The following is a 26,513-nucleotide window of genomic DNA, read 5'->3' as shown; positions in this document are numbered from 1 at the left end:
GTCAGGCCAGCACCTCTGGGTTAGAAGTTTAAGGGTTTCATCTCAGTCCTTGGGGAGGGCATCAATCTCCATCCTTGACGGCGGCTGTGAGGCAGATGTGGGATCTTTGGACCATCTCTCAAAGACTGACATCCCAAAGCATAAAAAATGTATGCATTTTCCCATAAAAATAAAATGTAATGAATAATTAAATTATAATTATTTTTTCTAATGTATTTATAATAGTGTTATTCTATATTTGTACTACTGAGTTTTAATATTTATATTTATAATCCATACATTTTTAGCAAGCAAAAAATTTATTGGTCATTGGTTCTAAGTAACACAATTCCCTTCATTAATTCATTGACCAGTGTTGGCTATTGTTTTCTCCTTCGTTATGCTAATTAGCTGTATTTTAAGTCCTTTTCTCATAAATTTTATCATTTTCACAGACAGGGTAAAAGAGGCCACTTTGGGGTCCATGGAGACATTTCTGGGGCGCATTTGGGGCAGTTTTGGGTCTGGGGAGGGAATTCAGAGAAAACTTGAGGGTCTGGAGGACACTTCGGGGAGCTGGGTGGGCACTTGGAGGGGCACTCACGGATTCCGAGAGACAGTTCGGGGTCCGGGGCTGCACTTGGGGGTCCAGGGGGGCCCTTGGAGGTCATGGAGGGGAAATTGGGACCCTTCGGGGCCCGGGCGGGCCCTTGGGGGACGCAAACGGGGCTCTCGGTGCGCGGGGGGTGAGGCGAATTGTAGGCGCGGTATCATACGGTTTAATGGGGCTGCGGAGCATCATGGGAGTTATGGGGGTAGCTGCAATGGCTCTCGGTGGAGCGCGGGGCATGACGGGAAATGAAGTCCCGGCTGAAATAGCGCTGAACAGGCGCCGCGGACCATGAAGGGAGCTATAGTCCCAGAAGTAGCTCGAACACGCTGTTTGGGGGTTCAGGAAGGCACTTGGGAGACACTTTTGCGTCTGAGCCATGACTTGAGGCCCTCGGGGGAACGTAAACTGCTCGAGAGCCCTTGCTGGAAGCTCAGGGAGCTCCAAACGTGAAATAAACAGGGCCAGGAGACTTCTTCTCCTTTTTAATGCCTTTATTAAAAGTGATCAGCTCAGGATTGGGCGGCTCGGCAGGGCTGCAGTCCCCGTCGCGTCTCCCAGGGCGACTCAGAGGAGGAGGATGTGCGCAGCTCTGTCCACCAGGGGCCGAGCCTGGGGATCCAGTCCTCGTGGGAGCCTTTAGGACGTGGTGTCCCCGTCAGATGTTGTCCTTTGGTGATTTTGTCCAGCTTGGTCCTGGCGTCGGGACGACTCTCTGCTTAGGGTGAGAGGGACTCCGCATCTCTGCAGGCTCAGAAATCGGCTCCTCATGTCCAGACACCACTTTAGTCTCTCAATTCTTATTTGGCTCGTTGTTTTTGGGGTTTTCTCGTTGCATTTTGGAGTCGAGGTCCCAAAGCCTGCTGGTCTTGGAGTCACTTTGCATAACCCCCCCCACCCTCTCAGGTGTCTTCCCTATGTTGGAAGAGAGCACAGCCTCGGGGAAGGGCCATCACCCCACTTCAGCTAGGCCTTTTACTAATACAAAAGAGGAGATAAGCTTCAATGACCTGTGATTACAATAACAAAGCACTAAGGAACCCTGGCAGAGACAGATCTGGCTGCGTCTCTGTAACTCTTTCTCACAAAAAAATATTAACCGAATTTTTGTTCATAACAGTCCCCCCTCTTTTTCTTTGATCGAGCTTAAGTTCTTGAACTCGCATCAACTCACAATTTTTTGTTTTGAATCTACTATAAATCTCTTGTGCACTTTGGTAATCATGGTTACTTAACCTTGTTACTTTTCTTGGTTTCTTCAGGTTGGTTTATACAGCCAATACTGTTTTACTGAAACGGATAAATAAGCATAGTAAAAAGAGCAATCCTCCAAGTCTACACACAGTGAGAAAAACCATCTTTTCCCATACATTTCTTCTGAAAATCTCTAAGTTCTCCCACCCACTGGGATCAAGTGTAGGAGTTTGATCTTGATTATTTACACATGCCTATCTTTTTAGTTCGTTTGAAATGTCCCTAATAATTGAATTCTTTATTTTTAATATTGCCTGGAGCCAGATGACTTTGTTCAACACAGATTTTGGGATCCAAACTGGGCTTTTACAATTTTGGATTTTCTCAATTTCTATTTCACTTTCCCGGTTTTGTTTAATTTCTCCCAAATCATTATATATAGGAACTCCCAAACTTGATCCAGTTTCTTTGGGTAATAAGAAAATTGGTTTTATCACCCTAGCATTGCAGTTGCCAGATGAGATCAAACTTAGGGGTTTAGAGCTCCCCTGAAATGTGTTCCAAAAGGGGTTTATCTCTTTTCTAGTACACTCATATAAATACTTGTAACAAACAATTTTTCTTACTATTTTCACCATTTCTTTGCTTTTTACTAGATCTGCTGAGCTTGTTTCAGCAGCATCACATTCAAAGCACAACCAGGCTACCTCTATAGGGCACTCTCCTAGGAGTGGCTGCCTAAAAGTGGCTGTATTCTGGGCTATCCAATACACTCTTATTTTTCTCATAAAGGACCAAATGGGAAAGGTTAACACAATCAGGGTTAGAACTGATGTGGACTCTCGACAAGGAGCTCACTTCCTCTTCATAGAGGGGTTGGTAGCCTTCACTGCACAGCTCAGCTGGGCTTCCTAGAGCAACACCAGCAGTTAGAGCTATCAGTACTACCCTTCCCAAGAGTCCGGTATGGGTCATCTTGCACAGCCTGCCCACCCAGCCTTGCCTCTTGGGGAATTTTTTTCTGAGGAGAAGCTTCCAAGCTCTTTAGAGTCCCTTCTACCCGCTTCTCTGGTTAAGCCTCTCTTGGTCTGTTCCCTACAAATTTTAGTTTCCCCCCCCCAGGGGAGTGTTCTGTAGAGGATTAACCTGGAGTCTTTTAGAATTAAATTGGGGAACTTAAATCAGAATTACTTATTTACAGCCTTAAACTTTTTATCAACATAGTTTACACAGAACAGTTTTGAAGCATTTTAAGCAATGTTAGAACTCTGATACCAATTTTTCCTATACAGTTCGGTCTTTATGACTCTTCCTCCTGAGAGTCAACTTTAAATCAGAGTATACTCAGGTGAATTAACTTGTGATGTGGATGAATCCTTATCCAGTGCCCGGAGGTGAGTGGTGTGGACTCTGGCCCAATGCCAGAGGGAAAAACCTGGGAGTCTGGCCCAATGCCAGAAGGAGAAAGGGGTGGAGTCCGGTCCAATACCAGAGGGAGAATGGGGTGCAGTCCGGTCCAATGCCAGAATGCCAGAGGGAAAAAACCTGGTGTTGAATCTTGGTCCAATGCCAGGGGGAGAATGGGGTGCAGTCCGGTCCAATGCCAGAATGCGAGAGGGAAAAAACTGGTGTTGAATCCTGGTCCAATGCCAGGGGGTGAGAGTGATGTGAGTCCAACCGTCTTAGTAATGAAGAATACCTGAAATGGGCTTTCAAATACAGGCATTAATGGTCTGCTGTTAATGATTTTATCAAAACTCAGCTTCTCTGTTTAAGGTTATTGGTAATTTCTCTTTTTCCATAGCTTGTATGTTTCTCTCATCAACTTCTACATACTGTGTATTTTGCAAGGAGTTGTATTTCTCAGCTAACTTAACTCTCAAAGTACTTTTATTCTCCTATTCTTCTGTGTATTTAATTCACTGGTTTTCTGTTCTATTTTTCAATATCTTATTTATTTATCTCTTGCTTCTGTTTTTTACTTTCACTTACAGCTTAAATACTTCTTTCAACCCCTTACACTTAACTTTTAAATTTTTTTTCCTCACACCATTTTTCTACACAATACACTTCCCTCTAAGGAGATGTGGAAAACTTGTAATGCACAATCTACATTACTTCTATTCTAACTCGTCTATATTCACTCTCTCATTTCTCATTCACTTTCACACAATCCTTCACACCTTTAAGACACAAATTTATTGCTAGAAAATCACAGGTCCCTATAGCCACTCCCTCACCCTGGGGTTGGCCCACAGGTCTCAGTATCTCTGGGCCTCTTGGAAGGGCCCTGACTCTGGTTGCCTCTGGTGCACATTCACCTGTGAGGTTGCCGGCGTGTCACTCACGCTCTTACAGCTATGGCTCCCTCACCCATCTGAGGAGCACTAGTCTGGTTTGCAGGTCACACACACACACGCTTTGGTCACAGCCCCCACCCGCCCGGGGGACACAAGCCTGGTTTGCAGGTCACACACACACACACACACAAACACACACACACACACACACACGCACACACACTTCCACTGCCCCCTTCCCACCTGCTCAGGAAGTTGAGGCTGACTTTGCTTGTGACTCACTCTCACACACACAACAAGACAACAATAAGGTACCTTTTACTTTCACACCACTTATTATAAGTTAAGTCTTACTGGCTAGTTTTGGTGGTATTGGATATCTTTTCTACCTAGCTGTTTTTTTGTCTAACTTCAGATGTTACTTTGTTGAGACAGGACTTATCTGCTCCTGTATCAACCAAAAATTCTAATTCCTCATTTAGGGGTCCCACTTCAAAGTTTACCAAGGGCTCTTCTAGATGTTGCATCAGGTCCCCTAAAGTGTAAAGCCCCTGACTCTCTAATTGTCACTTTTAAGGATCTTCTCTAAATTATCTTGTTCCCTGGCTATTGCCGCATCGAGACTGAGCTTTCTACAAAACCTCCTGGTGTGTCCTGGCTCTCCACAGTAATAGCAATGTTGTTCTCTCAAAGGGACTTGAGGTGTCTCTATCCCTCTTGCGCCTGACAGTACAAGAGGCCTATCCTTGCCTTCTCCTGGTGGTGGACCCGCCCACCCTGCACTTTCTCTAGCTACAGCAACCATGATCTTAGCCTTGGCCTTTGCTTTTTCTTCCTCCCTCCTTAAATACACCTTCAATGCCTCTCTTAATAACTCATTTATGTCTTTCGCTTGCCACACTTCCATCTTTTCCAGTTTTCTCCGTATATCAGGCCAAGATTTGGTAACAAATTGGACTTTTAGTAGCATTTGACCTTCTGGGGTGTCTGGGTCTATTCTAGAGTACAACTGGAAGTTCCGCTTTAGGCGGTTAAGCCAGGCAGCAGGAGCTTCTTCTTTCTCCTGTGTACCCTCAAATGCCAATTGGGTGTTAGTTCCTTTGGGAACTGACTCTTTGATCCCTCGTATTATCAAAGACCTATATTCCATCATGGCCTTCCTCCCCTCCTCCTGGTTAGGGTTCCAGCTGGGATCCGTTAGTGGCAATTTCTGTTCACCTGATGGCACCTGGGGTCCTGGACGGTTATCTTTCTCCCAAATTCTTATGCCAGCCACCCTAATCATCTGGACCTCTTCTGGGGAAAATAATATACTCAGGATGGAATTCATCTCCCCCCAAGTGTAGATATTTGGACCTAGAAATTGATCCACTTGGTTGGCTATGCCCACTGGGTCTTCAACTAAATGCCCCAACTCTTTCTTGAATCCTCTCACCTCAGAAGCAGTTAGGGGAGCATTCACAAAGCCAACACCTCCCGCTACTCCTCCCATAGGAACTTCTCTGAGGGGAAGGAGTCTCTCTGCCTTGGAGGTCTTGGATCTGTTACAACAGTACGGCCCATCTTCAGATGCCAAACTACTTTGAGGGATATCTGGGTTACCCTGAACTTTCTGCCCATCAGCAGGTGTATTTGCTGATAGCTGTTTATCGGGCGAGGAGGCATTTGTGTCCCAACTAGGAGGAGGTAAAGGGACAGCAATAGGAGGGGGAGAAGAACCTGAGTGAATATTGAATGCAGCTGGTGAAGGGGTGGAGAATGCAGCAGGTGGAGTAGGCACTTGTGGTGGTGCAGAAGGAGCTGGAGGGGATACTGGGTTTATCATAGCGGAAGCTGAAGAGGTAGAAGGAGGAGTTTGAACAGGTGGTAGTGAGATGGCAGCTGGGGGAAGAACCCGACCTGCCATTTGAGGTGCTTGAAGAAGAGGATTATAAGGTGGAGGGGCAGAAGGAGGTAAATAATCCAGGGGATCCCATCTTTTACCAGTCTTATCATCCCCTCCTTCATTCCCCTCTTTCTTCCTCTGTACCTTACAAATTCGCACTCCTTCATCCTCAACAGCACTCTTTAACCAGCAAGCTACATACAATAATTGCTCAGGATCAGTATCCCCTTGAGCTGTCAGATAATTATTTAATTGTTGGCACATCCACTTATCCTTTGTCCCACACCAAGGCCATCCTTCTTGCAACTTTAATTCTGGCCACACTTCCATACAATAATGGATCATTTTCACTTTATCTAATCCCTCCGTGGCCTCTATAGAATCCCATTTTACTAACAGTTCTCCTAAGGGACTATTGGGAGGTATGTCCCTCAGCCTCTTGCCGGTCTTTTTACTATTACACCCTCCCATTTTACAGGTCTTAACAGTAAAAATTCCCAAAGGTGCCTTTACTGACCAGTGATTTCAAAAAGAACCTTCTTTGAGGAGCTTCAGCCTCCTCCACTGAAACTTCAAATTTCTGCCTGATGCTCAGGACTTTATACTGAAACAACTGCCCGATCTCTAGATTGCTCAACTTTCCCCACATCAGGTCTTACATCTGTCGGGACTTGAACACACGAAGCCTCGGCCTAAGAATCCGGGTCGTGCCTGACTCCCTCAGTCAGGAAAAACAACTGCCTGATTTTTAGTTTGCCTAACCCGCCAATTTTTAGGCTTCACCGTATCAGGACTTAAAAGCAAACCACAGCCTCCTTCGCTGGGGTTTGTGCCTGGCTCCTGTGCCAGGACTTACTTTTGCCTGCAGGGCTTGTGAGCTACCTGAATCCTTCTCGGTACTGACAAAATCTTACGCGAATCCTTTTCAAGACTTACAAATCCTATCCGAATCCTTCTCGGGACTGACAAATCTGCCTGACTTCCCTCTGTCAGGACTTACTTTGGGTGCGTGCCACTCATACAAATATTCCTTCCGCACGCCCGGGGGGGGGGCCCTTTATTCCCTCTTAGGAGACGTCTCAGTCACACTAATTCCACTCGTTTCCCCCTGTTTCTGGCCGGCCCCTTCGCAGGAGTCTGGAACTGCGGTACTGAGGGGTCCGCTCTCACTTCGAAGGTCCGGCTGCCGGCCTCCGTCTCATTCACACACACATGCGCACGTCTCCCGCTCCCGCCACCGGCTTTCTCACCAATCCGGTGCTCCTCTGTGTCGCTGGTCCTGAGCCGATCCCTCTGGTCCTGGTAGCCAGCTGTCCTGAAGTCCAAGATGGCCAGTCTTGAGTCTTCTTGCGGCGTGGCTATTCTGGACGAGCGCCCCCAGCTGAAATAAACAGGGCCAGGAGACTTCTTCTTCTTTATAATACCTTTATTAAAAGTGATCAGCTCAGGATTGGGCGGCTCGGCAGGGCTGCAGTCCCCGTCGCATCTCCCAGGGCGACTCAGAGGAGGAGGATGTGCGCAGCTCTGTCCACCAGGGGCAGAGCTAGGGACTCCGGTCCTTGTGGGAGCCTTTAGGGCGTGATGTCCCCGTCAGATGTTACTTTGTCAGTGCGGTCCCCCTCAGTCTCGGCGCTGGGGACGACTCCCATGGTCAGGGTGAGAGGGACTCCACATCTCTGCAGGCTCAGCACTTGGCTCCTCACGTCTGGACATCACTTAATTCTCTCAACTCTTAGGTGGCTTGTTGTTTTTAGGGTTTTCTCGTTGCATTTTGGAGTCGAGGTCCCAAAGCATGCTGGTCTTGGAGTCACTTTGCATAACCCCCCCCACCCTCTCAGGTGTCTTCCCTAGGCTGGAAGAGAGCACAGCCTCAGGGGAAGGGCCATCACCCCGCTTCAGCCAGGGCTTTTACTAATACAAAAGGGGAGATAAACTACAATGACCCGTGATTACAATAACAAAGCACGCAGAAACCTGGCAGGGACAGAGATCTGGCTGCCTTTTTGTAACTTTTTCTCACAAAAAAAATATTAACCGAATTTTTGTTCATAACACAGGGTGCGTTCCCAGTCGCTCTCAGATACTCCCAGTATTAGTCCAGTCCCTCCCAGTATGATCCAAAGATGAGCCCAGTGTGCTCCCAGTCCCTGCCAGTATGAACCAGTTGTGCTCCACATGGTTCCAGTTGCTCCCTTTCACCCTCACTTTTGTTCCAGCCACTCCCAGTATCTCCCAGTGTAGCCCAGTTCCCTCCAGCATCTTTCCAGTGACTCCCAGTTCCTTCCAGTATGATCCCATTTGCTCACAAGCACTCCCAGTCAGCATCAGTGGAGTGGCACTCACTGCCAGTATGATCCCAGTCACCTCCAGTATGATCCCAGTTGATCCCTGTATAAGCTCAGGCAGGCACCAAGGAGAAGGAGAACACCCAATCCCGGCGTGACCCCAGCAGCTGGGACAGGGGGGAACTCCTGAACACCAAAGGGGAGGGACCAGGGACAGGGAACTCCTGGGAGGCTTTTTCAGGGCTGAATCTTGGTGTTTGGGAGGTTTTTCTGGAGTGACTTGTACAGATGGATTCAGGCAGACGGACCTTCAAACTCAACGTGCTCATCCCTTGTTTTCACCAAACCAGGATTTCCCATTCCCACCCCCTGGGAGGCTGTGGGAAGAGGAAGATGCCCCGGGACACTGAGGCAGGTGAGGAGGAAGTCAGAGCCCCTTTCCCCTCTGTGCTGCTCCATCTCCCAGCCCAGTACGGCCCCAGCTGCAGCTCAGCCCTGGGGGCATCTCCTTGCCCTTGCCTGTGGCACGGAGGCAAATCCCATCCTGTCCTTGTCCTTCCTTCCCCAGAGGAGGAGCTGAGCATGGCGAGCAGGGAGGACAAATGCCCGCAGCAGAACCTGGTGGAAGAGGCCGTTTTGAGCGGCTCCACGGCGCAGGAAGCCAATGGGGGGGAAAATCCCTGGAGATGCCACACGAGGAGGGGCTGCAAACGCAACTGGCGGGGATCTGAGGGGGAAAGAGCCAGCCTGGGCTGGGAAGACGGCCAGAGATGGAGCCAGAGCTAGGAGCAGGTGCTCCATGAGCAGCTTCATGATGGGGGGAAGCCGCAGAAACGTGTGGAGTGTGGGAAGAGGTTCGGGAGGAGCTCTGACCTAATGAAGCACTAGAGGATCCGCACTGGGGAACTGCCCTACAAGTGTGACCAATGCAGGAAAAGATTTAAGACCAGCTCAAATCTCCTCCAGCACCAGCGCACCCACACAGAGGAGACGCCCTTCCACTGCCCCGACTGTGGGCAGGGCTTCAGGCACAATTCCCATCTTGTCATGCACCAACAAATCCATACTGGGGAGAGGCCCCATCAGTGTGGGGAATGTGGGAAGAGCTTCAGCCGGAGCTCCAGCCTGATCTGGCATCAGGTAATCCACACCGGGGAGAGGCCCTACAAGTGTGGGCAATGTGTGAAGCGCTTCAGCTTGAGATCCCAGCTGATGAGGCACCAGGTGGTCCACACTGGAGAGAGGCCCTACGAGTGTTAGGAGTGTGGGAAGAGCTTCAGCTGGAGCTCCACCCTGATCAGGCACCAGAGGACCCACACTGGGGAACGGCCCTACCAGTGTGAGGAGTGTGAGAAGAGCTTTAGCTTGAGATCCGAGCTGATCTGGCATCAGAGGACTCACACTGGGGAACGGCCCTACGAGTGTGATCAATGCAAGAAGAGATATAAGTCCAGCTCTGATCTGCTCCAGCACCAGCGCACGCACACAGAGGAGTATTGCAGCGTCCTTAGACGGTCACTGTGCTGAGAGAAGGACGAGAATCTTGTTTCTTGATCAGAAGGCTTGATTTATTCATATATGATATATAATACATTATAACTATACTAAAAAGAATAAGAAGAGAAGTTGCAGAGAGCTGCTAAGCTAAGAATAGAATAGAAGGAATGAATAACAAAGTTCTGTGTCCAGGGAATCTGTCCCTGAGCTGCTCCTGTGATTGGCCTTTAATGGTACACATGGAAGATGAGCCAATCACAGGGACACTTGCCACATTTCACAGCAGCTGATAACAATTGTTTATATTCTTCTTCTGGGGCTCTGCTTCCCAGAAGATGGACAAATGTGAAAGAAAGGATTTCTATGAAAAAATGTCTGCGACAGGGGATGTGGTTGGTTTTGACTCTTCAGTGGGAGGTGGTACAGGTCCTTTAATCTGGGTCATATGTGTCCACCCCTTCTCTTGGGTCATATGGCTGTATTGGTGGTGAGTAGGACCTGAAAAAGCCTTCAAACTTAGAGGTTAAAGGTGCAGAGTTCCGTGATTTAACTCACACCCAGTCCCCTGGATTGATGCTATGGGATGTTATGTCCCTTAGTGTCTAAGGGAGAGGTTTGAGATTTGATCTTTTTCCTAAGATCTTCTAACATATTTGCTATAGCCTTTAGATATTTTTGGGTGGCTGTCTCTCCTTCTGGATAAATTCCCGTGCTATATGGGGTTGTCAAGAAGAGGAGTCCAAACATCATTTCATAAGGTGAGACTCTTATACCTGATCAAGGCCTTGTTCTAATTTGTAACAGTGCCAAGGGTAGACATTTAAGCCAATTCATCTGGGTTTCTGTAACTAATGTAGTTAACATGTTTTTGATGGTTTTATTCATTCTTCTACTCTTCTGGAGCTCCAGGGATGCCAATGGGCTGTGCAACCTCCATTTCGTTCCCAGGGCTTCAACAACTTGTTGTAAGACTTGGGCAGTAAAATGTGGACCTCGGTCAGAATCGACATTATTTATCAACCCATATCAGGGAATGATGTTTTCTAGGATTGCTTTTGTGGCTGCTTGGGCTGTCTCTGTTTTGGTCGGGAATGCCTCTACCCAATGGGTGAGGTGATCCACGGTCACTAATAAGTGTCTGTGTCCCTGGACAGGGGGCATTTCTGTGATGTCTACCTGCACATTTTGGAACGGCCGCAAGGCCAACTCTCTTCCCCCAGATCAGATAGTACTCTTCTCATTACTTTCTGATTAATTTGTTGGCAAGTTAAACATCCCTTGGTAATTGCCTTTGCTATGTTACTTACTCCCATGCACTTATGATCCCTTGGAAAGTGGTCGCATAATCCTTGTATTCCCCAATGGGTCAACTCGTGTAACTCCGTCATCACCTTTTGGGCTGGAGCTTTATTTAAAATTTGCTGTCCATCAGGGGTCCACCATTCTCCATTTTCTTTTTGCTGTCCTCTCATCTTTTCTAACTCTCTTAATTCTTTCTCGTCAAAGATGGGTCTTTTCTTTCTCTACTAGGTGTTCCCTCTATCTTAAGAATTTTAACTGGACTTTCCTGTTCCAAAGCTACTTCTTTCACTACTTGATCAGCTAATCAATTTCCCTTAATTTCAAGAGTGTCCCCTTTTTTGATGTCCTTTTATGTGAACTTTGGCTATCTCTATTGGTTTCCTCAGGGAGTCTAGTACTAATTTTCTTAGCTCTTCATGTATTAAATTTTTGCCCTGAGAATTAATGTACCCCTGTTCTTCCCATATTTTTCGAATCTATGGGCAATCCCAAATGTGTACCAGGAGTCGATATAGATTGTACCTTTATCTTTTTCTAGTATATCTAGTCCTCTCTTCAGGTCATAGATTTCACACCACTGGGCAGACCAATTTGAGGGTAGCTTTCCTTTTTCCTCAACTTGCATGTTCTGCCCATCTATGGTTGCATACCCTGAGACCTGTTTACTGGCTACCATTCATAATGATCCATCTGTAAATAAAATTCTCCCATATGGGACGGGCCTATCTTCTACGTCTTCTCTCACTTTAGTCTGCATTTCAATAATATCTAAACAGTCATGTTACAGGTGTGTTAACAGCTCTCTCGTGATGAACTGGGCTGGATTTAAACATTTTGAAGTGACTAATTCGAGGCCCTTGGTACTTATTAGGATGACTTCATACTTTTGTATTTGGGAGTCGGTTAGCCACTGAGGAGCCTTGTGACTTAAAACATCTTTCACATTGTGTGGGGTATGAACCCGGATCTTCCCCTTTCAGGTTAGTTTCTGTGTGTCTTCTGTTGGGGTGGCTGTTGCGTCTCTCACTTGCACACACGCTGGCCACCCTCTGGCTACTGGATCTGGTAGCTTGGAGAGTGATGCGACTGGCTTCCTGCATCCTCCCCAGTCCTGTGTAAGGACTCCACATGCTATCCCCTCTTCCACATTTACCAATAGGTTAAAGTTCTTTTTAAGGTCTGGTAGGCTCAGTACAGGGGCAGAAGACAATTTAATTTTGAGATTCCGAAGCTGTTCCTCGTCATTTGAGGTCCAGGTTACAAGCTCTGAGTCTACCAATTTCTCATATGGAAATTTAATACTTTTATTATTCTGATCAAGCCATAATCTGCAATATCCAAATAAACCTCATACTTTTCTAACATCTCTTTTGGTGTTTGGGGCAGGTATGGACAGAATTCCTAAAATTCTCTTGGGGCTTGACCTTTTATCCCCTTGGCCGATTATATGTCCTAGATAGGTTGCTTCTTGTTCCACAAATTGCAGTTTCTTTGTGATACTTTTAGACATTTTTCCCCTAAAACATTTAGGAACCATATGCTAGAAGTTCTAACTTTATCTTGTTCTCCCCCCCCCCCAATACAAGTAAATCATCGACATATTCTAAAATATGCACACCATTCTCAGGTTTAAACTGTTCTAGGAGTTCTTTCAAAGCTTGCCAAAGAGACTGGGGATTCTCTAAACCCCTGGGGAAGATGTGTCCACCTTAGTTGCTGTTTTCTTTTCTTTTCAATGTCCTCCCATTCAAAGGCAAACCAGTTCCTGCAATCTTCAGTCAGGGGACATGCCCAGAAAGCATCCTTTACTTTAAATCCATGACAGAGAACCATTCATGCTCCTCAGATACTTGGCTTAAAAGGGTGTAAGGGTTTTGTACTACTGGGGGCCTCACAACCATTCTTTTATTAACTTCTCTTGAATCCTGTACTAATCGACACCTTCCATCAGCTTTTCTCACTGTTGGTATGGGAGTATTATGTGGAGACATGCATGGTTCTAAAATCCTTCCTTTAACAGCTGGTCAATTACTGTGGCTGGTCCTTTCTTTCCCTCTGGGGAAATTGGATACTGCCTTGCCTGAATGGGGGAGATGTCTTTCTGCATCTCTACTTCTATTGGTGGAATATTCAAACAACCAATTTTTCCCTCCCCCACCCACATGTTTGGATTGATTTCATCTATGTCTCCCTTTAAGACCATTATTTTTACTACCGTTTTTCCTTCTTTTGGGATTACTCCAGTTCCAAATTTGATTGATAAATCTTGTCCTAATAAATTGCAACCTAACTTGGGGATATAAATGAACTGAGCTCGACACTCCTTGAATTTCCTCTAATTTCTACATCTTCTATAATCTGGGCCTCAAATGGTTCTCCTTTGGCACCTCGTACTCTGCAGACCTTTTTAGTGACTGTGATTTCTGTTGGTATTTTAGTCACACATGACTTGTCTGCTCCGGTATAAACTAAAACTTCAAATTCATCATTCTGGGGACCAATCTCAAAATTTACCAAGGGCTTTTCTAGATGATTCATTAAATTCCCCAGGGCATAGAACCCTTGACAACCCTATTCCACATACTTCTCATCTCTTCTTAAAATGTTCTCTAGAGTTTCTTGCTCCCAGGCTATGGCTTCATCTAATTGGAATTTCTTATAATTTCTCTTTAGGTGTCCTTTCTCTCCACAGTAATAACAATATTTGTCACTGGGTAGAACCCTAGCCCCTTTTGGTCCAATAAAACCTTTGTCTCTTCTAAGTGGTTCTACTGGCCTGTATTTGTTGGCTCCCACACTTTCTCTGGCTATGGCTATCATAATTTTAGCTTTTAGTTTTTGTCTTTTCTTCTTATCTTTTTATATATACTCTTATGGCTTCTCCCAGCAGTTCAATAATACTTCTTTTCTGCCAGTCCTCTATTTTTCTAACTTTCATGTGATATCTGGCCACGATTTAGTTACAAATTGTACCTTGAGAAGGATTTGGCCTGTTGAAACCCAGGACACCCCTCTGGATGCCGTGGCTTACACGTGCCCCTGGCAGGGGGCTGGGAAATCCTGGCAGGGGGCTGGGGAGTCTTGGCAGAAAGCCAAAGACACCTGGGATTTTGATCTTTAACCACGGAGCAAATTACCACCCTTGTATGAAGAATTACAAGTCACAAAAGTTTATGTAGAATGATAATGAATCTCCCACAGGATGTAAAATGGTATTTTGGGGATTTTTATATAGAGGTCTAGGAGGCAAGAGGGAGGGACTTGGGTGTTGTCCTATTCTTCTTCCTTCTTCTTCTTCTTAGCCTCCACCTTCTTGGTGATGGTGGCATTTTAGGATTGGTTTAGAGTAGAAGTAGACTGTCTAACATAGGTGATAGGTAATGGAAAATAATGATAAATAAAGTAAACATAGTTCATAGGATAAAACGTAGACACCAGCCCGGGGGCAGGGAGTGTGCCTCTGTCTGACCTCTGGCAGGCCAAAGAGAAAATGTTATAGATAAGAAACAATAAACAACCTTGGAAACCAGACCCGAAGAATTCAGACTCCTTCTTGGGAACACCAGGCTGGAAAAAAAGGATTCTCGGGATCATCCCTGACCACAGGAAACCTGAGATTGGCCTTCCGGGCTGTCTGGGCCAACACCAGAGTAAATCTGGAAGTTTTGCTTTAGCCTATTAAGCCGTGTTGCTGGGGTCTCCTCTTTTTCCTGGGTGCCGTCAAACGCTAACCTGGTATTACTCCCTCTAGGGACTGATTCTTTTATCCCTCTGGTCATGAGGGACCTGTAATCTCTCATGTTCCTTCTCCCCTCTTCTTGATTAGGGTCCCAGTCAGGCTCCACTGAAGGCATTTTTTGGTCACCTGGGGGCCCGGGTTGGTTTTCTTGCTCCCAAATTTTCATTCCTGCAGTTCTTATTAATCAAGTCTCTTCTGGGAAAAATAGGATGTTAAAGATGGAGTTCAATTCTCCCCATGTATAAATATTAGGGCCTAAAGATTGATAATTTTGATTTTCTATTTCTACTGGGTATTCCACTAAATTACGCAATTCTTTCCTAAAGTTTCTAACTTCGGACACAGTCAAGGGAGCGTTTACAAATCCAATCTCACTGCCACCCTGCACATGGGAACTTCTCTGAGGGGGAACAATTTTTCCACTTTACCCACTTTGGTCCGGGTGTTACAACATCAGCTGTGGAGGCTGACTGGGTAACTTCACTCTTGGGCATGAGATTCTGAGATGTTGTTTGGCGTCTCATTTGTGCTGGGGGAGGCAGAGCAGGAACTTACTGGTGAATAAAGAGTGCATGAGATGGCAGAGGTAAGGAGGCAGAAGTGAAGGGTAAAGAGAGTAAGGAAAGGGTTGAGGGGAAGATGTTGGAGGTATAACTGGGTTAGGAGGTGGTAAAAGAATGACAGCTGGGAGAGGAGGAGGAATTGGGTCCACAGCAAGAAGAATTGGAGGAAGGATTTGAGGTACTGTAAGGGAAGGAGGAGGTAAGTGGTCAAGGAGGTCCCACTTTTTGTTAACCTTCCCAGCCTCTTCTTCTTCTTTTACTTTCCTAGCTTGCTTTCCCGCTTTAATTTATAGACTCTTGTATTTTCCTCCTCTGAGGCGTACTTTAGCCAACAGGTGATGTTCTGTATGTGATGGGCCTTTTGTAGGAACTTGGGGCCACAGAGAAGGTGCATCACCTTTGGACAGAGAGGCAGGTAACTCAGGAAATGTTTAAGGATGTTGTAAGGTGATGCAGAAAGAAGAGAGGTAAACGCTTAAGGTTTAACCAGACCACCTCTGGGAAGGATAATAAAAATGTTTCTATAAATACATTAATGGCAAAAGGAGGGACAAGGACAATCTCCATTCATTATTAGGGGAGATATGGTTACCAAATATGAGGGAAAGGCTGAGGTACTTAACTCCTTCTTTGCCTCAGTTTTCAAGAATAAGACAGGTTGTCCTCAGGACAAGTGTTCTCCTGAGCTGGTAGTTCAGCACAGAGAGCAGAACAGCCCCCTGTAATCCAGGAGGAAGCAGCTGGGGACCTGCTGAGCCACTCAGATGCTCACAAGCATGTCTGGGAGCAGATGGAATCCATCCCAGGGGAATGAGGGAGCTGTGGATGAGCTCCCCAAGCTGCTCTCCATCATTTACCATCAGTGCTGGCTCAGCAGGGAATTCCCAGAGCACTGGAGGTGCCAATGTGAGCCCATCCCCAAGAAGGGCTGGAAGGAGGAGCTGGGCAACTCCAGGCCTGTCAGCCTGACCTGGGTACCCGGCAAGGTTATGGAACAGATCACCCTGAGTGCCATCCCAGGGCACCCACAGGATGGCTGAGGGATCAGAGCCAGCCAGCGTGGATTTCAATGTCTGCACTGATGATCTGCATGAGAGAACTGAGTCCAGCATCAGCAAATCTGCAGATGACACCAAGCTGGGTGTGAGTGTGGATCTGCTGGAGGGTAGGAGGTCTCTGCAGAGGGACCTGGACAGGCTGGATCCAGGGCCCAAATCCAACAAGGTGAGGTTGAACAAGACCAAGTGCTGGGTCCTGCACTTTGGCCACAACAACCCCTGCAGTGCTACAGGCTGGAGACAGAGTGACCCGACAGCAGCCAGGCAGAAAGGGACCTGAGGGAACTGATGGACAGCAGGCTGGACATGAGCCAGCAGTGTTCCCAGGTGGCCAAGAAGGCCAATGGCTCCTGGCCTGGATCAGGAATGGTGTGGCCAGCAGGAGCAGGGCAGGGATTCTTCCCCTGCACTCTGCACTGGTGAGGCCACACCTTGAGTGCTGTTTCCAGTTCTGGGCCCCCAATTTAGGAAGGATATGGAGAGGCTGGAGCGTGTCCAGAGAAAGGCAGCAAGGCTGGTGAGGGGTCTGGAACAGAAGTCTGGTTGAAGTGACATGAGGGAGCTGCGGTTGTACAATCTGGAGGAGGATCAGGGGAGACAAGATGGTGTTAGGGCGCAGGTTAGAATTGCTGAACTCAAAGGGTTGTCACAATAAACCTGAGAGGTTTCGCTGGTGTCCCCCAGCCCTTGCTGGCCCCAGGGGCTGATGGCATTTCTGCTCCCTCAGGTTCATGTCCCCACACCAACAGCATGGGGGTGCTCCCCCTGCTCTGTGCAATGCAAACAGGGGATGCTGAGCCAGTGCTGCCGTGTCTGTGCCTGCAAGGATGGGGCACCTGTGTGAGCTGGGGAGAGGCCAGGGCTGCAGAGGGGGGGATGTTGTTGGCAGCTCCATGAGGATGCTCTGGGACGCTGCCCTGGGCTGTGCAGTGCACTGGGGATGGATCAGCCCCTGCTCTGCTGCTCCTTCCCGTCTGCCCCAGGGCCCTTGCAGAGCCCCAGCCATGCTGTTTGCCCCCAGCCTGCCCACGGCCAGCCTGGGGCAGCTCATGGGGCTTTTCTGTGATGAGCATTGGCCTGGGCGTGTTCTTGAGAGAGCCTGGGCAAGGAGCCTGGAGCCCCCAGGCCCTGGGCTGAGGCGTCAGCGCTGCCCCAGCCGTGCCCATGGCCTGTCCCTGCTGCAGCCCCGGCACTGCCACCCCCAGGGCTGTGCCCGGCCCCGAGAGCACTCAGGCCCTGCAGCAACACCAGGGCCACCAGGGCAGTGGGGCAGGGCCATGGCAGCAGCACTGGCAACACCAAGTGCTGCTGCTGCTGGGCACAGCTGCTGGGCCAGCACTTATCTGCCCTAGCTCTGCACACAGACAGTGCTGCTGCAGCTCCAGAGAAAGCAACCAAAGGGAGATCTCCTGTAAAAACTCTGCTCAGAGATCTTTCATTTCATTTGAAGCCATCATGAGCACAGCTCCTCCTTGACACAGTCTGTGGGTCACAGTGGAAGTGGAGAGAAACAAAATGATAAATTGCAGAGAAAATGCCCTTGCTTTGTGGACAATATTAAAAAGTAACAGTGAAAAAGAACCTCCAAAATTAAAGCAACAAAACCTAGCAACTTTATTTCTATTACAAGTGATTTGCAGAAACTGGCCAACACTTTAATACTTCTGAAACCATCTATTCATCTGTGTCTGCACTGCATCCTTGAGCTCCTGGTTCCTCAGGCTGTAGATGAGGGGGTTCAGGGCCGGCGGCACCACTGAGTACAGAACTGACAGGGCCAGATCCAGCGATGGGGAGGAGATGGAGGGGGGCTTCAGGTATGAAAATATGCCAGTGCTGATAAACAGGGAGACCACGGCCAGGTGAGGGAGGCAGGTGGAAAAGACTTTGTGCCGTCCCTGCTCAGAGGGGATCCTCAGCACAGCCCTGAAGATCTGCACATAGGAGAAAACAATGAACAGAAAACAACCAAAACTTAAACAGACACCGAGCAGTGAAATCCAAATTTTTCTGAAGGTGGAATGTGAGCAGGCGAGCTTGAGGATCTGGGGCACGTCACAGAAGAACTGGCCCAGGGCATTGCCATGGCACAGGGACAGGGAAAATGTATTGGCAGTGTGCATGAGAGCATAGAGAAAGCCGCTGGCCCAGGCAGCTGCTGCCATGTGGGCACAAGCTCTGCTGCCCAGGAGGGTCCTGTAGTGCAGGGGTTTGCAGATGGACACGTAGCGGTCATAGCACATGACAGTCAGGACGAAAAACTCTGCTGATATAAAGAAGAGAAAGAAGAACACCTGTGCAGCACATCCTGCATAGGAGATGTTCCTGGTGTCCCAGAGGGAATTGTGCATGGCTTTGGGGACAGTGGTACAGATGGAGCCCAGGTCGCTGAGGGCCAGGTTGAGCAGGAAGAAGAACATGGGCGTGTGCAGGTGGTGGCCACAGGCTACGGCGCTGATGATGAGGCCGTTGCCCAGGAGGGCAGCCAGGGAGATGCCCAGCAAGAGGCAGAAGTGCAGGAGCTGCAGCTGCCGTGTGTCTGCCAATGCCAGCAGGAGGAAGTGCCTGATGGAGCTGCTGTTGGACATTTGCTGCCTCTGGACATTGGAATCTTTTGAAGAAGGAATTACAGTGATGATTGAGCAAAGATTTTTCACAGAAAATGAAAGCCCTTTCTAATAGACTCCTTCCTGCCACTACACACCTACCCCTGTCCATGTCTAAGAGATCTTCTTTCACATTTCTTGCTGGAGCTCTGATTACTGCTGGCCAATGTTGTGTGAGGAGCTGAACCTTGGCCTGCAGGACACCTGGGAGTCAGCCTTGACCCCCAGTCAGTGCAGGGGAACAATGAGGGCAGGGGCCAGTCCTGGTGCTTGAATTTGGATGAAGAATGTTCAGCTAAGGCAGAGGAGCTGCCTGGGGGAATGGATGGGGATATCAGGAGGCAGAAGGGGAGATTCTGCTGCACTGTGGAAGAACAGAGACTCCAGAGAGGCAGGAGGATTGTCTGAGGCTTAGTGCAGACTGAGGGGAGCTGCTCTATCCCTCTCCTGTTCCAGCTGCCCTGGACTTGCACCTTTCTGAGACCACTGCCGTGTTACCCTGGGCAGCCAGGAGACACTGCTGAGAGCAGAGGGATCCCTGGCACACAAAGTGGCTGCTGCCTTTCCCAGAACCAGGAGAGTGGGCTCATTGCCAGCCTCCCAGGCTGCCCTGCCCAGAGCTGCCCGGGCACAGGGAGCTGGGACACCCCATTGCTGTGCTCAGCCTGCACAGGAGGAGCCCAAGGGCTGAGCCTGGCCCTGCAGCTGGAACTGGCATTCCAGAGAGCCCCTCAGCAATGCCAGTAGCGCCTGGGCAAGGCAAGGAGAGAGAGAGAGCCGGGCCTGAGGAAAAGCCTTTCCCTGGCCAGCCCTGCCCAGCCCCTGCCAGGCAGCAGCAGGGCAGGACAGTGGCCCTCAGGCCCTGGTCAGCAGGGAATGGGCACATGGCTGCAGAGATGCCCTTCATCTCTGGGGCTGCTCTGCTGGCCCAGGAGGGACTGAGGGCCCCGAGCCCCCAGGCTGAGGGCTGTGCTGGCTGCGAGAGAACACAAGAGCTGTGCTGCTCAGGGCAGTGTCTGCCCTGCAGGGCAGGCCCAGCAGGTGCCACATCTGCCCTGCAGCAGGGCTTCCCTCAGCACTGCCTCCCTCCCTCCCTGCCCACGTCTCTGCTGCTGGAGCTGTCCCAGCCCCAGCTGCTCCTGTGGCCCCGGGCTCCTTCCCTGCCAGAGCTGCCAGAGCCCAGCCCAGCCCAGCTGCCCTGCAGCTGCTGGGCCCTGCAGGGATTAAAGAACAGCTCCCCCAGCCTGGGCACCATGGAAAGGTGATGCTGCATGGGTCTGGAGGCTGGGCAGGTGCAGGCACTTCCTGAGGTGCCCAGGAATCCTCAGGGTGATGGTTTAAGAGTCCCAGCCCCTGCTGTGCCCTGCACAGCTGAGTTTCCATTGCCACCAAGCTGAGCCAGGGAAAAGTGGGAGCACAGACTCCGGAAATCTGAGACCCAAGCAGGAAACTCCTGTCCTGAATGAGCTCATGGCAAGTCCCCTCAGAAATGCGCTGGCCATGATCTGGAGCTCTGAGCAGCCCTGGCTGCCACCCCAGCTTCAGCCCCTGCACCCGTCCCTGGCAGCAGGAGCCATCCTGCCCTGTCCCTCTGATGGTGCCCAGGGCAGCCCCACTCTGCAGCGCATCCTCCTCCTCCTCCTCCTCTGCCACAGAGAACTCACCACGTAGAGGGCTGTGAAGATCTTTCCCCAAGTGAAGTCTCAGCTCAATGTCTTCCCAATCCTGATTGCCTTCAGCCTGTCTCTGCCTGGCTCCTGTCCCCTCAGTGCCTGCAGGCAGAGCCCTCAGCCCTGCTGGGCTGGGAGAGGAGCTGGTCCTGGGAAGAGCTGTTCCTTTAAAGCTCAGCAGCACAGACACAGCACAAGGACTTTAATGAGCCTCTTGGGGATTTGGTGTTGTTTACATCAGACTCAGTCCCTCAGAGAGTGTTTCAAAAACTTCTCAAGAACTGAAAATTAAATTTAAACTCCAAAGTTTCTTGAAGTTTTAACGGGTCCCATTGAGGGACACGACTGGGAAAAGTGTCCCCAGATTCCAGTTAGAGCAGAATACTGGAGGCAGTGTTGACAGCTGGGGACAAAGAAGGCAAAGGTGTCTCTGGTACTGAGCAAAGCTGGATGTGTTTCAGGAATGCCAAGGGACAAGGCCTGAGCCCCAGCCCCTGGCCAGGCAGATCCTGTCCCTCCCTCCTTGCTCAGGGCTCTTCCCAGGATGGGCACTGGCATGTGGGGATGTGCAATGGCAAGGGCAGGAGCATGGGGCAGCCCCTGCCAGGCTGCTGAGCAGGGAAAAGGAGGCAATGAGGCCCCAGGCCTGCAAGAGTCACTTGTCCCCTCGTGGCCTCAGGCCCAGGACCAGCAGCCATGGCCAAAGTGCTGCCCAAGTTGGCTCTGGCAGGGCTGTCTTGCAGCTGCTGCCCATCCCTGTACCCTGTGCAGCTCAAGCTGTCCCACGGTGTCCCTGCCCTGCGCCTCTGTCCCTGCAGGCACTGGGAACAGGTCCCCCCGTAGCTTTTGGACACATGCCTTGGCATATTGGAATCTTGTCCACATGGATGGCTACAGAGCACCAAAGCATAAATTATCATCCCTTTTTTCTGAAAATATAGGATCATAAGTCCCTATACTATCCTTTGGTGGTTTTCATTATAATGAAACTGACCTTTCTGAACAGAAGAGTGTCCTTCTTTGTGTGTAATATCTAATACAAAGGTAAAAATAATTAGGAATCATTTTAGGCATTGGCATTCATGACCATAGCACTCCAGGAGGGGACCAAGTTACAATCCATGTGTTTTTCATGGATTATACATATTATGTATTATACAACTGTTGTACCAGAAGCTTGAAACACAGCTGAGGAGGACAACTGGGAAATGACTTTGTCCTGCAGCCTTCTGGTGCTTCTTTTTTAAGAAATTCATGCATGAAATTGTAACTAACATGATGTCATTTGTATTTTTAGAGGAAAAATGGGTCATTAAGAGTAACTAAGGCCTATCCATAAGACATTCTATAAATCTTTAGATTACTGAGCACCAAAGGATAAGTTATCATGGTATACCATGATAAAGGGTACCTTTATCAACACCATATGGATCACCCCTTATCTGGCCTTTGGACACTCAACTTTTCAGGTACCTCATACAGACATGTTCATACAAGCAGACAAGTGTGCAAAAAGGTTTTTCATCTGACTCCACCAGATCCCACTGGCTCTGCAGAGCAGTCAGAAATTACACATTGAGTCAAATGAGGAAACAGGGTACTGTGGAACAGTACAGGGACCAGGTGCAAGGTAGGGCCTTACAAGCACACTGATCAGTATTTGTTAGCCTCTGTCAGTATGTCTGACCCCACTTATTGTATTATTCCTTTATTTTCCTCTGTCTATTTCTCTCCAAACCACCTTGACCCCTCCCTTTTCCTTCTTTGGTTCTTCCCCTAACATTCCATAATTAAGTCTAGTGAAATTCAAAAATGCTGTTTCCTTGCACCCCAATATTAACCCTGTACCACTAGGCAGTAATACCAGCCATTCTGCAAAGCTATCTGGAAACCCACTCTGCTGACTCATGGTGATAAGTTTTCATCCCAGACCATGAGGCTGAGGCACTCCTGGAACATCTGGGAATGTTTTATTTATTTATTTATAAATGTATTTTTTAATTTAATATATTTTATTTATTTATTTAACATCTTTTACCGTGGTCCACATGTTCCATATGGTATACCATGTCCCCTGCTACAGAAGACTCCAGTATCACTGCTCTTACTTTCAAAATGAAAACAATACTGAATAAACTTCTGCCCTTTAGTGGAACCAAACTACTGAGAGAGGTCTTATGTGAATCTCTTCTGGTCACCTTATGTTACAGTGATTGACAGGGGTGTTGGCCAACTAAATATCCCCAAGGCTGCAGCCATCTTTTGACAATGTGGAACAGGTCTTGGACCACATAAGCCATGTTGTAAAACTCATCCCCCAGCTGCCCCACCTAGCTGGCCCCTCCCTTTGCTGACAGCTCTGCCTCCTGCCTGCCTATGCCTGCCCACACAAAGCCTTGGACTGACCCAGACTCCTTCTGGTATTGGACAAGACCCCTGCCCTGGGAGGGAAATTTCTTTCTCCTGCTGTCCAGTCTGGACCTCCCCAGCTGCCATTTTTATTAATTCTTTCTTTTTCTATATTTTTTCTATTATGTCAAAAGGATCCACCGTCTCTGAAACCACCCTCTCAGGGCTCTTCTCTGCTGTCCTCACTCCCCACCCCACTGAGCACAGAGCTCCTCTGTCCCTGTACAGTGCTCATGTGCTTGAGGCCATGGGTGCCTGGACAAGAAGGACAGTTCTTTTCTACAGGAAGGAAACCACAGAGCCCCAGGGTTTTGAAGGCAGTTCAGAGGGAGTCACCAGAGGCCAAGGCAAGCCAGACCTCTCTGTCCTTGCAGCTTTTGTCTGAAAGCAACCCTTGGATATTTGGGGAGTTTTGGAGGTGGAATTCCATTTCAGCCATGAGTGCCTGCACCGGGATGACAGTTCTCCACAGGAAGGAAAGAGCAGAGCCCCAGTGTTTCAAAGGCTGATTAGAGCCAGCCCCAAGGAGGCTAAGGCCAGCCAGACCCGTTTCCCTTAGAAATATTTGTCTGGGAGCAATCCTTGGGTAGACAGAGTTTGGGAGGCCAAATCCCAGTTTTGTCAATGGGCATCCGGGCAAAAGGAGGACAATTCTTTTCCATTGGAAGGGAAGTACAGAGCCCCAGTGTTTCAAAGGCAGATGAGAGCTGGCCCTCAGGAAGCCAAGGGAACCTAGACAGTCCTGGCATCTTTTGTCTGGGAGCTGTCCTTGGATATAAAGAATTTTGGAGGCGTATTCCCAATTTTGGCTATGGACATCTGGACTTGAAAGATGTTTTTTGCATGGAAAGAAGAGCTTGGCTGCTCAATGTTTTGAAGGCAGATGAGAGGTGGCCCCCAAGATGTCAAGGCCATCCAGAGCTCTCTGTTCTGGCAGGTTTCATATGGGACAATCTTTGGATATTATCAAATATGGAGGTAGAATCCCAATTTCAGTCATGAACCTCGGGAGGAGGAGAGTTCTTTCCCACAGGAAGGAAAGCACAGAACTCCAGGGCTAGATGAAAAGCAACTCTCAACATTCCAAGGTCAGCTGGACCAGTCAGGCCAAACCAATCAGAACTTTTCCATGTTCTTGGATCCCTGGAGCCCTGCAGCATCACAATTGCCCCTCGGAGGCCCCATAGTATCAAAAGAGTTCTTTGTTTCCATAAGGCCCAGCAATACCACAATGGTCACCTTGGCTCTGCAGTGGCACCATGGCCCCTTGCTTCCAGGAGGCCTTGCAGTGTCAAAAAATGGTTTATTTCCTTCCATGGAATAGCACAATAGCACAATGGTTCCTTGGTTCTATTTGGCTCCCCAGGATCACAATGGACCCTTGGTTCCTCAGGGCATGACTGTGGCACACAGGCCCCTTGGTGCCATGGGGACTCAGAGTGCCAGAATGGTCTCATTGCTTCCATGAGGCCCTGCAGTATCATAAAGAGCTCCTTGGTTCCACAAGGCCCTGCAGAGCCCATACACTCAACAAGGCCTCAAAGTGCCATAATGGTCTCCAGGCTTCCAAGAGGCCCCTCAGTGTCACAAGGGCACCTCAGTTCCATGAAGCCCTGAAGATTGGAATGGCCTCTTGATTCCACTGGGCTATTCACTGTTACATGAGTTCCACTGAGTTCTGCAGTGTCACAATGATCTCCTTGGTTCCAGAGTCAGAATGTCCCCATGGTCTCATGGAGCCCCAGTGCGATCCCCTTGATTCCATGAAGCCCTGCCGTGCTACAATAAGCCCTTGGTTAAAATGAGGCCCTTCAGTGTCACAATGGCCCCTTGGTTGCAGTGGGTCCTGAAGTGCCATAATGGTCTCCATGGTTCCATGAGGCCCCAGAAAGTCACGATGGACTTTTGATTCCATCAGGTTCCATACTGCAAACAACAGTCTCCTTGTGTCCACAGTGTCGTAATGAATCCTTTGTTCCATGAGCTGCCTGGCCTCCCACAGCCTCTCAGACACCTTCTCCCTCTCAAGGTCCCCAACAGCCTTTCATGGCCCCTCAGAGAACCTCATGGCCCCTCAAATTTCTGCATAGTCCCTTAAAACCCCTCAAAGTTCCATCATGGCCCCTCACAGCCCCAGGCCTGGGGCAGCTCCCAAAGGAGAAGGGATCAGGCCCGGCTTGTTCTCCTTTCATTTCAGTCCTTTCACAGCCACGAGTGCAGAAAGGCTGAAATGGAGCCTTTCCCCAGCGGTTCCCTCGGTTAACTGCGGACTGAAGCTCTGTGCTGGCGCTGGCCCGAGTGCCACCATCCCTGCAGCCGCCAGGCCTTTGCTGTCCCCTCGTGCCCGTTCCCTGTCCCCGAGTCCCGCCCGGCTCTGGCAGCAGCAGCAGCCGCAGCGCAGGGGGCGCCGGCCCGGCCCAGCCGGGGCTCCCAGCCAGGAGCAGCAGCAGCGCCGGCCCCTTCCTGCCTGCTCCTGCCTCGGCTCCCAAGGGCTTTTTCCAGCTCAATTCTGGACTAGACAGCAATCACCCTCACTCAGCCCTGACTACTCAGGGCCCGCCTGTGCTGCCCTGAGCCAGCCCTCAGAGAAAGCAAGGATCGGGTTCCAGTGCTGTTTTCAGCACTGTTTTACTCACCCTGAGGTGACAGCAGGATGCTGCTGCTGCCTTTGCCTTGGGAATTGGTGATCCTGGCTGCTCTTTCCACTCTTCTGCTTGCCACTTAAAGATTATCTGTAAAACTGCAATTGCCTTTTTTGATCAGCGCTACCCAGAGTGCTTTTGTGATAGTGAATTTAGGAATCCTTAGAATCAGAGAGTTTTGGGAAAGGTTCAAAAGGCAGGCCTCAGAGACAGCAGAACTGTGATTAGAGCTAAGCGGTAGCCATAAGATTTGTCAGCAGAAAAGTTATATTAGAAGTAGAAAGTAAGGACAAATAGAACATTGGTTTTGTATTAATGCTTGGTAGAATAACTCCCTAAGCTGCAGAAAAGTATATTAGGAAATTCTAAGCCTGAGCTTTGTGCATTGTGTTTTAAGGCTCACAAGCAGGTATTGTATTTTAAATAAGCAAGCACTGGTTTAACCAAAGGTCCATGTGCTTATAGTGGTTGGATGGAACTACTGTCAATATGCTTTTGCTTTGTGGGATTGATCAAAAAACTTTTAAAGGAAGTTGTAACATTGAGTTCTTTGTCTTCTGCCAAGGACACGAGCTGCTGGCATCATCCCATTCTCATAACCGTGTAATGAGACTGATGCTGGAAAATAAACAGCTCGAGACACGTTCCTCAGCAGTCCCGTCCTGTTGATGATTTGTACGTGGCCCCCAGCCAGCAATAGGTGAGTCATGGGCATCATGATTAGCAGATCTTGAAATGTTCACAAGTCCCTGAACACTAAGTCAAGAAGAATTA

The 26,513-nt window shown here is 48.9% G+C and overlaps 2 protein-coding genes across 2 annotated transcripts in view; both read right to left on the bottom strand.

Moving 5' to 3' along the window:
• Positions 1 to 26,513, bottom strand: part of LOC141728045 (uncharacterized) — a 621,306-nt gene that overhangs the window by 173,359 nt on the left and 421,434 nt on the right. The window lies entirely within an intron of this gene.
• LOC141728033 (olfactory receptor 14A16-like) lies at positions 18,068 to 19,000 on the bottom strand. Its single transcript, XM_074534332.1, has one exon. It carries the CDS (start codon positions 18,998 to 19,000, stop codon positions 18,068 to 18,070), a length of 933 nt encoding a protein of 310 aa, XP_074390433.1.

The sequence above is a fragment of the Zonotrichia albicollis genome, unplaced genomic scaffold (assembly GCF_047830755.1).
Source record: "Zonotrichia albicollis isolate bZonAlb1 unplaced genomic scaffold, bZonAlb1.hap1 Scaffold_83, whole genome shotgun sequence".
In the NCBI taxonomy this organism is placed as follows: domain Eukaryota; kingdom Metazoa; phylum Chordata; class Aves; order Passeriformes; family Passerellidae; genus Zonotrichia; species Zonotrichia albicollis.
This window is presented reverse-complemented; position numbering and strand designations above follow the sequence as displayed.

Bases quoted from the DNA above. Each gene is read 5' to 3' on its own strand.
- LOC141728033 (XM_074534332.1), bottom strand. From the start codon at position 19,000: ATGTCCAACAGCAGCTCCATCAGGCACTTCCTCCTGCTGGCATTGGCA.